General features: G+C 39.9%; 1 protein-coding gene across 3 annotated transcripts in view; it reads right to left on the bottom strand.

Moving 5' to 3' along the window:
• Positions 1-18,819, bottom strand: part of UBE2Q2 (ubiquitin conjugating enzyme E2 Q2) — a 43,853-nt gene that overhangs the window by 9,149 nt on the left and 15,885 nt on the right. For 2 of the 3 annotated variants that reach the window (XR_013775844.1, XM_079317883.1), the window contains exons 3-6: positions 13,462-13,566; positions 11,804-11,860; positions 9,867-10,007; positions 3,534-3,618 (exon numbers count right to left, since the gene is read on the bottom strand). Coding sequence is in view for 2 of the 3 variants with exons in the window: in XM_079317883.1 (XP_079174009.1) it covers positions 3,534-3,618; positions 9,867-10,007; positions 11,804-11,860; positions 13,462-13,566 (388 nt within the window). In the remaining variant the exon portion in view is untranslated. Of the gene's footprint in view, positions 1-3,533; positions 3,619-9,866; positions 10,008-11,513; positions 11,601-11,803; positions 11,861-13,461; positions 13,567-18,819 lie in introns of all 3 variants that reach the window. The other variant, XM_079317884.1, reaches the window with a different exon arrangement.

Genomic DNA, 18,819 nt, shown 5'->3' with positions numbered 1-18,819 from the left:
AAGCAATAAATCTTTAACCACCAGACAAGATTTAGAGCATGGCATCAGTCATGTACAAAAGTTAAACCTCTCTTTCACAGAATATTCATGCATATGGACTAACCCATTAGTATTAAGCTTGTTACTTGGCCTAATATTTAGCAGTATCTTTGTTGCTGACCTAATCAGTTGGAAGCCATATGCAAATCAGGAACCTGCCTAGGATTTCTGATGGCAATACAACCACCAGACTGCAGTCACCACATTCTGCCCAAGGAACAGAGGGTATTAATTTCTGAGTTTTATTATTCTAGCATAAAAATAATCTGGCACTTGAAACTTATAAGCATTAGTACTTGGAGTACAGATGACATTTCAAGCTGTCCAGACACCTTCACTTCTAAAGCATTTCAAAACCTGGTACACAAGTTAAAGTACCCATGCTTGTTTCTCCTTACTGAGTGCCACTAACAAGTGGGTACCACAGCCAAGAGCACAAGTTCTAATTTTTCTATGTCTAGAATAACAACGTAGGCCTGAACACATACTCACTGTGCTATCCATGTCCCTTTTAATCAGCAGCTACTTCAGAAGCATGACATCTGTTTGAGGATCAACCAAAGGAGCTATCAAGGCCTTTTCCCATTCCCCAGATCCAAGGACACTATTTTCTGAACTGACCCTGGCGTTAAGTCAAACTGTAAGAATTTCAATTTGTACTGCTCTGATGTAACAACAAGAGTCAACACTCAGAACTCTGCTCATTGTCAGCTCTCATTAATGAGAAGTCTATTCCATGTTTGTACCCAGAATATTTTCTCCCACCTACACATGGAGAGGAGAGAAGAATACTTACTGCAGACAAGGCAATAAGTTCCAGCAAGGCTCCTGACATGGTGCTAAACAATGGAAGATCACAAGAGCACTTCCATCCCTTTGTTCACTCACTCAGCCTGCAGCCCGACTCCTGTCTTCCTTCCACCCTCCTGGGCCTGCTGCTCTTAGCCACAGCTCCTGTCCCAGTCCTACAGTTCCCAGGCCCACACACTTTACCCACAGAACCATGAAGCAATCAAAAAAGTAAGAAATTTAAATGTAGAAAGAAAAGCAATTCCTTTCAAAACAGAGGAAGCACCTTACTTAGGGTAACATTATTATATCAAAAAGTAAATTCCATACAGCCTTTGGAAAAAGCAGGGAATTGTAGCTATATGAACTATACATGAATAAAACAGATGCTAAAGACAAACAACAAAAATTCATTTAATATCCCCGAATTCTTTGTCTCTTGTCCTCCTTTCACAATCCCCTAAATTACATTAAGTCCTTTATGAAACGCCAATCTGATACATGGAAATGAGAATCTTGCTTTGCAGAACTTGTGGCTCCCACTATCTGAACAGGTTAATGAAACTGCCTAATTCACAGCAGAGTATCTTAATTTGCTGGAGTATTTTTTGCTTTTGCTTCAGCTGGTAAAAAAATTATTTTCTGGTTTAAGGGCAATTCTTCCCCTAAATTTCCCAGGTAGATAAGCAACTTTGCTGTTGAGAGCAAGCTTGTAATCTTTTGCTTGAACTCGAGCAACATTGCTTTATTTGATAAAGGAAATTAATTTCTAAAATAGATGCTACCTTGAAGCACACCTACAATTGAAGCCACTGTCATTTAATAGTACTTTCAATCAAATGGGGAAGAAAAATATTTGAAGACGATTGCTACAAGTATTAGTCACTTCACAACTCCCAGTGCTATCCTACAGTCAATCCTAAAAACACTTAACCTCATGCAAACTAAAGTCATCCTTACCCAACTAAAACTCAGCCTTAGCCTTTCTGACTTGTGTTACAAAAAAATGAACACAGTGTTAAATTACCTTGCAACAGTTACCAGAACATGGGAGTTTCACAATGGTTCTCTTTGTGCATCAGTAGAAAGAAATTAAATTTAGGGTAAAATGGACCATGGGGCAATACTCCATACAAAAATAACATTAAAAAGTCATTATTCGCTGCCACAGCCTGTGCACATGATGCCAGTTACCTGACAAAAGGCAGAACTGGGCTATGGAAGCAGGAGTTCTGTGCAAAGGAAAAGAACCGAGAACAGAAATTCACTCAAGGTCAAAGAACAAATGAAAGCATAAGGAATGAATCTAGGTAAGTTTTATAACAAACAGTATCCATTTACTGGCAAAATGGAGTAAGTGTGTCAGTAGGACAGTGTTTCAAAGCAGAATTGCCATCATCTTTGTAGTGTCAACCTCCACTTGACACTACTTCATTCCCATGCTTTAGAAATCAACACAAGCCATCCAGTAGTGCAATATTTTTAGAAACTTCCAAAGTCATAAGCTCTAAGTTAATGCATTCACCCTTTAGAAACTCAACATTCTGTAAAGTTTAGCAAGATTTGCTCTTGTTCATAATTTAGAGTATGCTTTCCTACATGGAGATCAGTCTTTCAGCTCATTAAGATGCGTTTATCTAAAGCCAAAAATGGCATTACTAGAGATCCTAAACCTCCCCTCAAACCACAGCTGCCCAGTGCCCCACCTGGAGCTGACTCCAGGGGCCCTTACAGTCTGCTGTGTTACAGCCAGCTTAGCTCTAATCACCAAAACAAGCCCTGAAGGGCACAACTGGGCAGTAAAGCATCCCCTATGACTTCACACAGATCTGCTTCCAGCTCCTCCCTGGAGCCACAGACCCACTCCTTCCCAGAGATGTGGTTGGGGCATACTGGCAGCACTCAGGGGCAACAAAGCTAAAAGGAGGAGGCTGAATTAGATCAACACTAGGTTACCTCATCAAATTTATATCCCAGACATTATACCACTGTCCCCAGCACTTCTATGCATGAAATTGAATTGTTTCTGTGCATGAAACAATTGACCTGAAAGTTAAATATGACAAATCGAAACAGGAACCTATTGTCTCCTCACCTCTGCTCTCTTACACACGATCAAAATTGCCAAGTGAGATTCAAGACCACTAGAAATAAACATGGGCAGAAGTTCAGAAAAGTGAAAGGGTATTTAAGTTTATACTGATTCTCCAATGAGGCATTTCTCCTGCTGCCACACCTGGCTGCAGTGACGGAGCTGTCTATTTGCAGACCTAGAGGAACACAACTTTCCCAAAACCTATATAATTTCTATTTCTCATATGGTAACATCCAGACAATTCAATATGCTGAATCCTTCACTGAGACAGTTCAGCTACAGCTCCTATAAGGAATAAAGGAAACAGCCATCCACTACCTAAAGATAATCACAGATCATTATTCAAACTAATTTAATATACAAGCTTGCTTTTCACTGTAATTCACATTACTATTCCAAGGAATATATGTTCTGACTTTTCTCCACAAATAAACACTTTATAAAATTAGAATATATAAAATGAATCTATGTATTTTTACATATGTGCACACACAAACACACATGTATATACAAACACAGGGCAACACAACACAGTAAAGTTAGCAGGAAGTATTTCCCTAGAAAATTCATTTAAAGTATATATTAAAAAGGGAAATCTAAGGCATTTTACCTGTTTTATAACTCTGTGATCTATATATATCCCTGAGTTCTTTCATAAGTCGATCTGAAGCCTGAACTGACCCAGAGACTGCACCCTGAAAAAAACAAAAAAAGACTCCAAATAAGTAAAAAGTCATATTCACAAACAGCTTTACATTACAAAGTTACACTAACTAGAAGGTATTAACAATATATTAATTTCTGAAAAATTAAATATTTTAGTGAGCAAAGTTTACTTCAAAGAAGCAAGGCCCTCCCTCCAAAGAAGCACATTAATATATGCTATTAAATGCTATAGGTGATAAAACTTTTAATCCAGGTACAATGGGCATTTTTCCATAAAGGACCTAAACCTTCAGCACTTTAATTTCCAAGATGGATGCACAGCACATCTCAGAGCAAAATCTCATTTTACATTCTGCTTTTACACATTGGGAAGTAGAGTAAGCCTAGTCCTAAGAAGGAGCTTTTACATATAAGGCTTCATTGCTTTCTCAGAGGTATATTTTTATTTGGTTATTGAAAAAGGCACAGGAGTTGGGAAGTATCCACTCTAGAACAGCAGCTTCCAGAGGAATAAAACCAACCAGTGAATTTAGAAAATTCAAACAAAATGGAACAAAAGTAGTATTTATTGCAATTGAGTGAAAAAAAAAAAAAAAAATCAACACCTACACAGAAGACAAAGGTAAGTAAACCTTAAAATACTAAATATTTCTTGTGACTTGTTATAATTCTTGCAATTTACACAACCAGGGCAAAATCTCTTTTGTTCTTTCAGAGCTCAGTTTTGTACTGGTCAGCCTCCCAAAGTGAGAGGAAACTTAAAACACAATTTTCTTCTACGTTATATGATTTCTCTGCTTATATATCCCACCCAAAATACCACTTCAGGTTCAAGAGTTTTGATAACTAGAGAGATACAATTGAGCATTATAAAATTTAAAATACAGAATAGGAATAAGGACTCCAAATGAGCTGAGGCAGTTCCCACCCCAAACCCTGACCCTGTGACACTTGGGCTTTCACCAGCAGTGTGTTTCCTAAGGGTGGATCATTCCATTGGACCCCTGCAGTTCCCTGCTGTTCCTATTCTTCAGTCACTGCCACTGAAATGCAGGCTAACACATTGGTGCTCGTAAGCATGGCTGGGGGAGAAATCATAACAAAAAACTGCCCCACTACCAAACAAAAAAAAGACTCACCTAGAATAACTCAGCCTGTCTGTATCAAGTACTGAATGAGTAAGCTGATGAGGCTGCTTTTTTACTCCATCTAAAAATTCAAAGATACTTATTTCTTCAGTTTCTTTCCAGACACTATGAGCACCTACAAATACATCCTTTTTGGACAAAAGTGTCAGAAAAGTATTTCTGGAAGAATATGAAGAAGCTATGACCATTGCCTAATACCTGAAATATCATCCCTGTTTGCCTGAAGTCCATAATGATGTAGGATTAAATTACTTCTTAATAAAAATTAAGTAACAGTAACAGTTACTTGATGGTAAAGCTCCAACATAGTGCTCTGTCTTCTCTGTCCAGTAGTATCAAATCTTACACTTAGCTTCATACTAGAATCTGTAGAGACTTTTCTTTTAGGGCTATTCATTTTCATACACCTTGGGATTTAATTATGTAGATTTCTGAAATTCCACTAGTTTTTTCTTAACAGACCGGTATGAAGGATGAACCTTGTAATTAAACATGCAAAATACAGGTAACTGCTTTCATCTGATTAAGCAAAAGCTACATAAGGAATTTCTCCATTTACTACACCCCTCTCTATAGAGAAGTATCAGACAAAGGAGGGATTTCTTGAACACCAAGTACATGAAATGTCACGGGAAAATGTTGTTTATATGCAATCTCTCATATCACTACTATTTATGCCCACTATTTAGAGATTAGCTGAAAAAGGAAGCATTAACCAGTTAACACAGCAGTGTTCATCACCATTCTTGGTATGGTTGCTGTGCTTTGTGAGCATTAAGACTAAGACACATCAGTATGTTGAGTCTGGTGGAAGGATTTCACAGACAAGTGTCAAGACTTTGGTTTTCTTCTGAGCAGAGATGTACAGATCCTTGAACCTCCTGCTGTAATTTCTTACTGAAAAATAATTCTTACACTTTTCACAGATTGCCAACTTATAAGTATAGGCAATTTAAAAGCAAGTTAGATGGTCAAAGACATCCTGTGGAAAGCTACCTCTCTCACCACATCTGTTTCCATTCAATTAAACTACTGAATTTCTATACATGATGTTGGAAGTTCACCTCAGCAAATGAAAATTTAAGTATATTCTGTACTGGAGACATTTAAACCCCAAAGCTTAACACACCCACAATACCCCTGACTGCCATTAAAACTGCTGATAAATGAGGTGGTATTGAAAAGGTCAGCTGCAGTGTGTAAGCAAGTCTCAGCACACTTTGTCTGTAACAGTGTTTTTCACCCTTTTGTCCCTAGAAGTTTCTGGTTGGGCTGCCCACTCCTTATATAGCAGCATTAAATATAGTTACTTGCTACTTTAAAGAATGGATGGGCTGTAAACCAGTAACCTACAATCAGGAGAAAGAGGATAGCAAGCTTAACTTAAGCAGTTTAGCACAGGAGCTTATTTGATGTGCTCTGAACTACCCTTGGAGGAGCTTGCAGAGGAAGGTAACAGCTAAACTGCTAGGAAGCCTAATGCCAGCCACACTGCTCTGAAGCACGTCTCCATCCTAGTGTCAGCTGAGGCTTTTGGGGCTCCTGGAAAGTGCAATTTAGAGGAGAACATGACTTGCATCCCATCACTGCACGATACAGAGCATTGAGGTCAGTTTTGACTACAGCGATGCTAAAATTAAAAACTTTTTCCATAACTCACTACATGCAAGTTATCATTTCAAAGACTGAAGCCAGATATAAATAACAGTATCCTTCTGGAAAAGTGGGACTTGACACTCCAAGGGAGATAAAGTTCCCGTTTCTCAAATGGTGACAGCAAGATTTATAGGTGCAACTGCCTCAGAGAGAAGTGGTCAATCATGGGATCTGACAGGTATCTGTCACATGGGGCTGATGCCAAGAGCAGAAAGGCAAAGCCATTTCATCTGAAGTAGCTAAATCAGCTGCCAGACCCAAGTGACCTTTTTTTTTTCCTAATAAGTAATCAAATAGGCACAAGTCTCACTGAATCATCCTGTCCTGTACCAGCCTATTTTGTGGCTCTCCAGAACAATGAGCAGGTAAGCTGGAGAATCCCTGCTACATGAGGCAAACGTCTATGCTGACAACAAGCCAGTTGCTGAGAGATGCAAATAACAAATATCTGATGCAGGAATTCTCACAGCCAAAACTGTTGGACATGAATAATATTTGAGATGGATCACTACTGTCCTGTTCTCAAACTCTTGCCCCAAGGATGAGCCACTGCTGGAAATAATGAAACTTGTGGTGCAGCTGGACCAGCACTTGCTATTGCCCTGCTGTACTAAAGCCAGAGACATCAAGGCTTTTTTTTCCCCCCTTTTAACCCTCAAAATGCATCCATAGCCTGCTCTCCACCCCAAGTTATAGGTGATAGGAGGTGCAGTTCACTGCACCTTTATATCAAATGATCTGATTGATTGCTTTATGTCTGATCAGAAAAATACTGTGAACACATCAGAACACTACAGGAAACCTCCTCACTCAATACATTTCAGAGGATTTAGCCAAAAAACCAAAAATTACCTGTTGAAACAAAACATGAAAACTTCTCCATGATAATAAACTGAAATCTAAAATGACCCAAAAAAGAGATAAGAACAAGTTCCATTGTCACTGAACTTTCTCCATATTTGTGTAGATGCATGTTCATTCCTAGAAGTTAAAGTAGGTTCATACTTCCTTCAAGGATTAGACTAAAAATAGAAATGACACCTTAGATTTCATAAAATCTGAAGATAAAAGTAGAAACATTGGAGACATCTAAAGAAAAGTGCTTAAACTCCTCAGTATGAAACAGGAAAAGCTAATAGCATTATCTAAATAAGAAGGGCATTAATCTCTAAAATGACTGTGGGAAGAGACCTCTGAAAAGCAAGCAGCAGCAAGTTGTTAAATATTTGAAGTTAATGATTCCAGTTCAAAGACCTTTTTTAACTCCAGGTAAGCAAGTGGTTTTTTAAAGTTATTACAATGTTAAGAAGAGGATTAGTTCTTGCTCCAAGTTACATACTGTACAAGAAGCCAAATTTATTTCCTGATGCCAGCAAGAAGAACAGGATTAAAGATACTGCCAAGGAAAGAACTCATTTACAAAATTAGTAAATACACATTCTTAATTGTACAACACACAAACCCTAAACACTCCTATGACAACAGCTTGAGAGTCAGAAAAATGTCTTTAAGCTATCAGGAATAGATGAGAATGAGAGTGCATGCACTGCTCAGCCATGAACAAGCCTTGAGCCTGGTCTGCAACTGCAGTCAAGGGAGACAGGACAGCCCATGGACTTGGGCCAAAGGGCATGCAGAGGAACTGAAAAGTCTTTCAGCTGCCCTGGGCACCAGTCAAAGCCCTATATAATGCTACACACTTTCTTTTCCAACCAGCAGCATGTAAATGGCATGGGTTTGTTTTACTGGCCTCAGCTGAGGAAACAGAGCATCCCAAAAGGCTGCCTGGCTCATGTGAAAAAACAGGTCAGCTTTAGCCACAGCATTTAGGTTTGTGAAACTCATAGTGCCCTCTAAGAAACCTATTTGTGAATTTAAACTTTGCTTTGTGTTAGGACACTTGGCATACTTCTGCTCTCTTAGAGAGCACATTCTATTAAAATTAGCACATTCTATTGGAAGCCCCCTGTTTCGGCAGTATGGAGAACCAATAAAGTGCTACTGGGTTAGCTCTTTCCTAGGTCAGTAGCACAGCTATAGCTTTTGGTTCTCCAGCACCTAAGAGCAAACCCTGACAAGTCCTTGGAGAAATTATTTCAGCAGCACAGCTATTTCTGGTGACCCACAAAAATACCACAATTCCTCAGCAGCAGTTGAATACTCTGTTCCTGTACTCAGCTGACCTTGTTTATGCACCAGCATCAACCAGTCTCTTGGCATGAGTAACAGCTATTATGTAAGTTGAATCTGCTGTTGTCAAACAGAAAACCAGCAGTGCTCATTTCAGCTCCACTAAATGTGGAGGGAAAAAGCAAAAGGAAAGGCAGTATACGCCAAATGGGAAAAGAACAGATGGCAAAAGAAAATCTGCAGTTTTAAGAGGCTTTCTGAACCAAGGAAAAATGCTGACACTACAGAAACCTTTCTTCTGGTCTACCAAATTTTAGGTGATTGTAAATCAGGCCATGTCTTTCAGGCTGCAAGAGGACTTTCTTTAACAATTAAAGACTCTTTACTCTTAGGAGCCGAGTTAGACACACATAAACACACAAAAATCTCACTAGGTACCTTCTCAAACTGTGAGCATTCAAGTTTAAACAAAACTAATTGTGCTTATGGTTAGCCAAGTCACAGAACCTGACTTGGCTATACAGCCAAAACACTTTGGGACCTTACATTTTACCAGCTTTTAAACCCTGCAACACCCATCAGGTTTGGGTGCTTAAATTTTAAAACCCTTTGGATGAAGCAGATCATGAACAGAAGTATTACATTTTTTATACATTTTAAGCCTTTATGAAACAAAAGCTTTGATTTCTTTGGGAATCAGGGTAAATGAAATTAAGGTTGTATGACATCATCACACCCTCCTATACACACCTTTGAGAAGGAGAAGCCCCTCTGGAACCTGGCACTAGGGATAGAACACTTCTAAGCCTCTGGAGAACAAGCACTTTTTCTACAACTGCCTGCTGGCAAGATCTCTCAGAAAACTGACAACAAAGCTACAGACTGCTGAAGGCCCCTTGCTTTACACATGGCAATAAAAAACTGTATCTACCACCTGTCAGTAATTTACAGGTGGCACAGCTATTACTGAAAATAAACTCATGCATAAAATGGATTTAAAGCACAGGTTTACCAAGTATTTTAAATCACCCATGGCTTTCAATACAGGTAATTTTAATTATGGCTGTAGTTTTTTTACTTTAGTAAGGGTTTAGCAACAAAATCACACTCACAGCCCAGATGCATTCTGCTGATTTTGCAAGGAGAACTAATGTTGGTTACAAAGGCACCAAGCAAGAAACAGAGGGCCAATCACATGGACACCTCTGGAGGTGAGCAGTGAAATTGTCAACTACAGGTTAATTTATGTCTAGGTGCATGGCAGTGGGCTTTCTTTGCTGAAAACCATCTTTATTTTAAAGTAAGAAGTATTGCAAAGAAGAAGCATGGAAACATTAACTCACATTTAAGTGATCTTGCCTTTGATTTTTTCTGATTTTTTCTAAGATTGCAAGGTTTTCTTTTTCAATGCCTTCATCCTCAGACTTCTTCCCATCAACGGGTTCCTCCTCCTTCATATCATAGTGATCCAGATCTTCAATGTCCTACAGGAGAGAGAAGTTAATTGTAAGTAACTGTCCTGAGCCCTTCATTCAATGAAACTCTCTCCAAGGACATGTGGGATACAGTCACATACTACACAGCACTATGGATTTGTGATTGCTGGATGCCATTTCTGTTTTGTTCTAACTTCACCCTCAGCCAACATATGCACTGGAAGCACAGGGAGCCTTCATAATACAAATGAAACCTGAATTCACAATGTTTCTGGTCACAGAAACAAGCACAACCTCTGCAAGAAGATAATACTGTAGAGAATTAGCCCAGTGAAGCAGGTGGCAAACAAGACTAGAGAATCCTAAAGCACACCAAGTTAGGGTGGCTCCAAGAAATTTCCAAAAGCAAACTCTTGCTATTAGAATCCTAGCTATGCTACACTTCTCCAAGCAGTGATTAACATATCTGGCAGGGCAACAGCAACCCTTCAAGAAAGTTAAATATTAGAAAACGAAATGTACTTTATTCAAGGTTAACATTTCAGCTGAAGATTAGATACAGTAATTTTGGAATCAGGACATAAGAAAATTCTGTGGTCAAACATTCTGATCACACAAGCCAACACTTCAGTTCCATGCTCTGTTCCAAGGCACTAAAACCTCTCCACTGTATCCTGAGACAGGATATTTTGCATGACAGGAAAGCTCAAATTCAGGGATGCCATGTGTCACAAGAAACACACCTGGTGCATTTGACAACAGTGTTTCTTTCAGCTGTAACAGACTTTACACTGAGTATTCTTCAAAATGTTCCTTCAATGACAGCTGAGGAATTGTAAACAGATTCTCCATATAGAACTGGGACTAGGTTACAGACACCACTGCCACACACAGTGCCCCCTGAGAGTTGATAAATAATGGCAGACCATTTCTTTTCTGTAACCCAAAGAGAATGCAAAAGGCTACTCTAGCAGTCTGCAAGCAATCAGAGCCTTATGGCAGCAGGATATGGGACACACCATCTTTACAGTAACATCAGCTCCAGCAAACTTAGTCCAGATCAGGCTAAATATGGTGCAAAAAAGGCTGCTTCAAATTAATTTAAGAACTTGGTAACATCTAGATCCTTCCTATAGGAAGATCATTTATTCAGAGTTGATCATTCTTACTACACCTTCATTAAAGATCTAAATCAGAACAGTAATCAGAACAGTTCCACTATAATAAGGAAATCTATAGTGGTGTAGAAAGCAAGCATCTTGGAACAATTCTAACACGGAGCAAAAGCAAGCAAAAAGGGTGGTTCTCACAACCAAAAAGCTCCTTAAAGAGAGCACCATGTTGCCAGACAAGAACATAAAAATTTAGTGTGTCTGTTTCAACATCCTTCCATTTCCTTCAATTTATTACACTCCAAAACTAGCTCACCCACTTAATGAGTCAGCAAACTGATTTACTCTTAGCCAGTCTGCTTCAATTTGGGAGGCACTTGCAACTGTATCAGAGCCAGTTCACATGCTGCTTGAAATAGGAGTTAACAATGCAAAAACTTACTGATTTGGCACACAATGTTATGTATTGTTTGACTAAAGCACAAACAGATGTCCAATTCTCTGTATCCAAGTACCTCACAGCTGAGATCTAGGTTTAAGAAGAAAATTTCACTAGTTTTCTGGTTGAAGGGAAAGCTGACATTCAGATTAACATCCAAATTTTAATGATCTTTTCTGTTGAGCTCCAGGGAGGTTACATTTTACAGTTTGGTTTAATTATTAGCCAGATATTGCAGAGCAAAATGCCAAAATTCTACTGGATTAGGACAACAGCCTCATATATAGACATACTTCACCCATATCTTCTTCCTCCTCCTCCTCTGATGTAACTTCTTCTGTTGTTCCATTCTGCAATACAACAATGAAGGTTCTGCATAAGTTCTGCTTCTTGCTTTCAAAATCAGCAAGTAAACTCTCAGTGAATATACAGTAAATACAGTAAATGCAAAAGTTACATGATAAACTTCATTCCTTTACAGACAAGGGTAAGATGCATAAAGATGCTTTCCTGGAGTATGACAGTGAAGAGACTTTTGTATGAAGCAAAAATGAATAATGTCTCAATTTATTCCAATTAAGTTATAAGTAGAAAGTTCAGATTCAGATAAGGAACATCCTATTCTGAGACAGTGACAAATGCAACAAACACACTAAGTGGGTCACAACCCACGGACCCTTAACTATGAAATCAGATCATGGCTCTGACTAGAATCCATCTACATCCTACACCCTAGGAAGAAAAACTCAACCAACTTTAGACCTCTAGAGCTTAATGGCTTCTTTTTCTCAATAGAACTTCCATGCAGCCACTACTGTCATCACGTAGCTACTGCTATAAGACTATCTCAGGAAATACCAAAACAACACACTGAGTTCATTTTTATGACTTTCTCTTTCAAGATTCCACTCCAAGCTCAGTAAGTCTGAGCTGCAGAAATCCTCAGGAGCATTCTGGTGTGCTTGTCCTCTGCTCACTTTTCCTCTGGCAGAGGACGAATGACACTGCTCTAGACAATACATGGGACCAGATGAATCTTTGGTCAGAGTCACTAAGGCCCCTCTTATTTAACTTGAGACTCTGACATTTCTGGCTAAGAAACCCTCCATGAGTTTGAGTTTCACAGCACATGTGAGACCCTCCACAAAGCTGCACCCTAACAGCACAGCTCATTGCCTAACAGCTGCACTGCTGAGTGGGTAGCTCACAGAAAAGACCTATAGGATTACAGTTTGGCAAGTGACCAAAAATTAAGCAAGTTATTTGTCATTACCATAGTACTCTCACCACAAGAATGCCATCTGTTACTCTACATGAGCATTTTAGCTATCATTTCACCTTAATGTGTGCAAGCAAAAGAAGATCCCATAATCTTATTAAAAATGCAAAAAAGAACAGCTACTGTTGGTTACCAGTTCTGTTTTCAGCACAATACAAAGCATTTTGGTTAATAAGAACACCTCACAGGCCTTCACAATTCTCAATTTCTCAAGTGCACTCCCTACCCAAAATAGCATATGGCCATGATACCCCACATCTCTGCAAGGCATTGAAGAAGGAAAACATCAATAGGAGTTCATCCAAGCACACACTGTGAAACACTCTCCAACAAAGAGACAAATATTCCAGAAAAAGTAAGTTTGGGAAGCACTCCAAGTGCAGAGAAATTGGCTTGAACAGTGTTTAGGAGGGAATTAAACTTGACAGCAATGGTATCACAGACACACCATTCAGTGATACAGAAACTTCAAAGGGAATTGTGTAATATTATCATACCATTATTAAATTGATTTTGCAAACAAAATTCAGATTAAAGACACTAAAACAGAAGTGCTCCATATCTCCGTTCTGGTCACACAGGGTTTAATTATTGTCATTATCTTCTTTCTTGGGGTTAAAAAAAGCAACTCCTTTGCTGGCATAAGAAGGTGTCCCCAGATTTTTAATTTACCTGTCCAGCTGGCAATGGCTGATCTAACATTTCAACATCTGGATGCTGAGGAAGATTATATAATCTGCAGAGGTCACATATTAATCGCTTCAGCTGCTGAAGAAGCTACAAAACAGGAAAATATGGATATGTTTATGCAAACCAAAGCACACAGAAGTGTATTTTGAATTTTCTTCACACATTAATATTGAACTTGAAGTCAATATACAGCATTTAAACCTGCTCAGGCTGAAATATAATTTCCTCTGTAATATTTGCAGTAAAATCCCCACAATAGAAACTCAAGGACATGGCAAGTTAATGACGACTCCCATTCATCTTCCTGTGCCTATGAAAAAAGCCATGAGCAAAAAATAATTTGCCCTGACAGCAGCATCTATTGCAAACACAGGTCATGTGTTTGAGCCACACATCACTATGGAATAAGCAAATGGTCACATTCCATGAGACAAAGTGGGCCATTCTCATTTCCCAGCTTAAATAACCCCATCTTCAAAAAGCCAAGGAGGAGCAGTCTGGTTTTCCATAGCTGGAATTCCATTAGAGGGCACACAGCAAGGCAGCAGGAGCAAGACAAACCCTGTCCAAGTCCCAGGAGCCAGGCAGGCTCTGAGCTGGAACCCAGGCACTGTGCGTGCTGGATCTTGGGTCAGGGTGAGGCACAGTCTGTCACTATCTCTGACCTGTGTTTCCAACCTGCAGCCTCTTAACTGCAAACTATTCAACCTCTCACACTCACAAATGCAAGCCAGAAAAAAATTTACTAGTGCAGAAACAAACCTTCAGTTTTCTCTTTGATTACCACACTAATTCAGTTCATTTCTACAGCTGTTCACTTTCTCTAGGCAGCCTCAGATTCCTAGTTAAGGCCAAGACATGTATACTGCTGCATTTTCTAACTTCCCTGTCTTTGCACAGCTATGTCAGGAAAATAAACAAACAAAAAAAAAAGGACTGCAAAATCCATTTGTAAAAGTGTCAATACCTCATTATTTGCAAAATAATACCCTAGATGAAGCTTGTACAAATTATACATCCATTTATGGACATTTCTTCCAGATACCAAGGATATTTGTCTTGCCACTTGTCGAGGGCAGTGTGCAAGACAGTCATTTCTGCACACACATTCCAAAATAGATGCCTAAAGCCTTGCTCTGGCCAGTTTAAATGCTCTCACCTTACCCCACTGGAAGTGAAAAATTCAGTCTCTCCAGGGTTAAAAGCTCATTTCCAAGCCCAAAGCACTAGCAGTGATAGCATAAGGGCATTATTTGCAATAATAGCTTCAGTGCTTTTCCCTTCTACAGCAGAATTCCACACTGTGTTTCATAGGAATGTTATTTATCCATCTGAGGCCATGAACTGAGATACCAGCCTGCATTACAACACTATCACACCATGTCTGCTGCTCCTGCATTATCCATGATAGTCACATCAATCCAAAAATAAAGCAGATAATCAACCTAACTCAAAATAAAGCAGGAATCACCAAAAGGACTGGGGCACCAGCACCACCTTTCTTAGGAGTATATACATGAGAGGTCTTGACAAAAAACCCTTCTGTAACAGTTACATTTCTCATCAACATTAAGACTCTACACTTGTTTGAAGCTTCCTGGGTATCTGGAGCATCAATAAATCTTTTAGCAGACAGGAATCAGGTTAATCAAAAAAGTTAGCTGCCAGATAGAATCCCAGCTCTTAGAACTATTATTTTCCATATATGCAAGATGCTTGAAGCTGCACTGCTACATATGTTAAGAAACTTGTTCTCTGCATAAACATTGCCTCATGGAGAGCTGGAGCATTAACCATACAATTCCAGGAGCTGCAATTTTTTCCAAAGAGTCAATAATTTGTTTACATCTTTTGTGAATCATATAAATAAAAAAAAATCTAAGCAGTGAGGGAAGACTGCCACCATAGGCATTGGGCTGGAGAGCGCACTGGCCTTGGAAAAGTAGATGAACTCAGTATTGCATGTGCCTTGACAGAGAGGCAATAAGGGCTGGAGAGTTAAGAAATGCTTCTTGCCCTGCATCCTCCCCATGACAGGTCCTGTCAGCTGAACTAAAACTCAGAAGGGATTTCTGCAGCCAGGATCTAACACAGTGTGAGCTTCCCTCGGTCCCTAGTGCAGCCAAGGAGCAGCAGCACCCTCAGGACAAGGAGGAACTGGCACAGCCTGGGCTGAGTTACAGCTGTGCCTGGCAAGTGCCCCCAGCAGCTTTGCACCTTCTCATTCCACTGGCACCACCCTGTGCCCCAGCACTATGTGGCAGCTTATCAGCTTGGTGGCAGATCAGCTCCTGTGTGCTTCAGCATCATCTCATCATGGAGGGGAAGGCAGAGACCTGCAGAGAGCAGGGACCCCCTTCCTTGGCAGGATTCCACACTGCAGGGTTAGCTTCATGCAACTCGTACTGCAGCTCATTTCTCTAGATCAGCTGCTTTGCTTGAAATCAGTGTCTACAATTTGCAAAGGTGGTGGCAGAGCAAGCACCTGATCCTGTCTGTACAACCCTTCTACCGTTCTTCCTTATTGCTACATTTTTTTCTCCACAGGAATTAACTGAATGCCATTGATCTTTCTGCCATAGATCACTACCACTGTTATCCCTTCTCCTCTGCTCATCTGTATGAAAAATCACAGGGTAATTTGAGCTGAAAGGCACGTGTGGAAGACACCTGATCCAGCCTTGTGCTCTAAGCAGGGTCTGGCATGGTTTGGTCTGTGTTGGTATGTACATGAACAGACTGTCAAAAGGAGAGCAGATTTCTGTCATGTATCAATAGTTTAAATGCATTTCCAGGGTAACTTCACAGGCTTGACTAATGTAAAAATCAATGCTTAACACACACACTCAGGAGGCTACTGAAGAGAAGTGAGCTATCAGTGCACCAGTAGCTTCCCTGGAATACAAACTGCCTAAAGCACAAAGCAAAGAGCAACCAGAACCCAGAACTCACAGGGTAAAGGAGCAGTGTGATCAGCCTGCAGAAAAAAAATCTCCAAGTGCCCAAACACAACATATTAATAAATTTGCTAGAATGACCATAATCAATATCAAAATAATAAATTACACCAGTAGAATACACATCCTTTGTAATTTTTAATGCTTCAGGAGTTCTGAGAAGCTGGTGGTTTTCTGGACACTGTAACACTGGCTAAAAAAAAAAACTAAACACCTCTTGGAATTTTGTTTCCTACCTTAATCTCCTGCACATCTGGTAAGAGTTTAGAACAATTTTTTCTGAAACCCAGACAACCTAGGAGGGTGTTTTATGTATGAAGAGACCTTCCTAATGCAGTATGAAAGCATTTACAATTTTAGGATATCTTTGATAAATTAATATCCTGCTGGGTTCACTATGAAACACCCTGTTTCCTGATTACCAAAGAAAACTGTGCTTCCTAAATTCATTTAAGCATAGAAAGACTTAATGATTCTTTGTGTCTCTACTTACACCCACAACATCTATATAAAAATAAATGCATCAATAAATCTTAGCCTACCACTGAGAAAGTGCTCAAGAAGGTACAAATGGAAACAGAGGGAAGCAGTAATTGTCACTTGGAGTGTGGCCACTACCTGGCTATCAGGTGGCAGTGACAGCACCTCCCCTGGCCTCCCCCACACTGCACCCTTGGGCACTTTCAGAGCTCAGCAAAGCTGATTCCTGCATTTGCACTCCCAGTACAGGAATAGCTGCTGCCACACTGGGAGCTTGCAAGAGACAACATTCTTCCCTGAACTGCCTCCATGTGGGACTTAATGCGAAATATTAAAGCAGCAGTGTACTTCAAGACAGCAGCTTACCCAAGCTGCAAACATACTTATGCCAGGAACTGTGTACTTACTCTTGACATCTTCCATGCAAGTTTAAGGTCTAGAGTGTGAGAATTAAAGCTGTCTCTCTGAATTTAAACTCATTTCCCTATTTTCTTTAAAAAGCAAACCTCCAAATAGTGTGGAGTTATAACATCTCATGAAATAAGGTTTGAGGCTTCAGACTTGCATCATGTAACTTCCATTATAGTAAAGAGAACAATGGAATAGCAGAAGATTTCTTTTGCATAGCACAGCCACTAGAAGGCAGATGGCAGTTTCATACTTAGAAGTCTAAAGCATGGCTGATTTTCAGAAGGAAATTCAGGAGACACTAAGGGCTGAAAACTCTGTAGCCTCTTTATCTGCTGACTAGAATTTGCCCAACATTGACAACCAAGCAGCTAAGCTGTCCAAACTTGATGATATCCATGCTGATCACATTTTTAATAACCTTTCAACACTTTCAGTGTTCTGACAAATTTTCATAGCAAAGGCAGCATGCAGGTACAAGGTAACTAACAGTTTCAGACCCACCGAAGATATTCCAGGAAACACATGTATGATTTCAACATCATAAACCAGCCTTCATTTTGCCATGTCAAATGACAAGGTTTCCACATGTCAAACATTTATGCCTAAAGAGCATGTTCCCAGTTTCCCAAGTGCTGACACCTGCCCCATGTCACAAAGCACGTAGAAAGGGCAGTGCAATACCAAAGGCTGATCAGGCTACATGTGCTAGCACTGCTTTAGCACAGCTGAGCTCCCAGAAGAGTCCAATGCCTTTTCCATTCAAAATTTGATTGCTCCAGTAACTTTGAGTTTAGAGCAACACAGCACTAAAGATTCTACACCTGCAGTAAATGACATGAAAGCTAGTTTGAAACATTCTAGATTATTCTAAATTAAACAAAATTAATTTTTATGAGTCTGTGATAAAGTAGAAGCCTTTGGATTTTTACATGTAGTCCCCATCCCTTCCTACTCTGCTGCAAAAAGTCTGAGTGAGCTGCTCCATGCTGTTGAAAGGGAGGGAGTTCCATGGGGAAGAGTTGCAGGGAGAAAAAATTAAAAAGTTGCAAGCCTTGTCTTTGGAGCAAAAAAAAGAAGTTAGATTTTGCAGTGCATCTATTTGGCTCTTCAACCACTCCCATATGCCTTCAGCTTGGCATAGCCCAGTGCAGGGTGGATTCCTGAGAAACCAATGGGCCATCACAGGTGTGTATTACATCAAGCCAGCAGCTTTCACATGGGCAAGTACAATCTTGACAGTGGGAGCTGTTTTCTTACCAGCTACACGATCAGCCTGTGTGCATGTGCAATTCAGCACAGCAAGCCCCATGTATGTTTACAGCACAGCTTTCAGCCTCTTACAGGCAGCTGCACACAGGAAATATCTTTCAGAACCTTTAGGCTGAACATCAGCCACACCAGCTTCAGGATGCACAACCTGGAAAGTGTCTTTAAGCAAAAAGCTCATTTTCTGCTACTGCCGCTTTCTGTATCTTTCTAGACAAAAAACCTG

This window comes from Erithacus rubecula (assembly GCF_903797595.1).
Source record: "Erithacus rubecula genome assembly, chromosome: 14".
Taxonomy (NCBI): domain Eukaryota; kingdom Metazoa; phylum Chordata; class Aves; order Passeriformes; family Muscicapidae; genus Erithacus; species Erithacus rubecula.
Note: the sequence above shows the minus strand (reverse complement) of the source record. Positions and strands in the feature narration are given on the sequence as shown.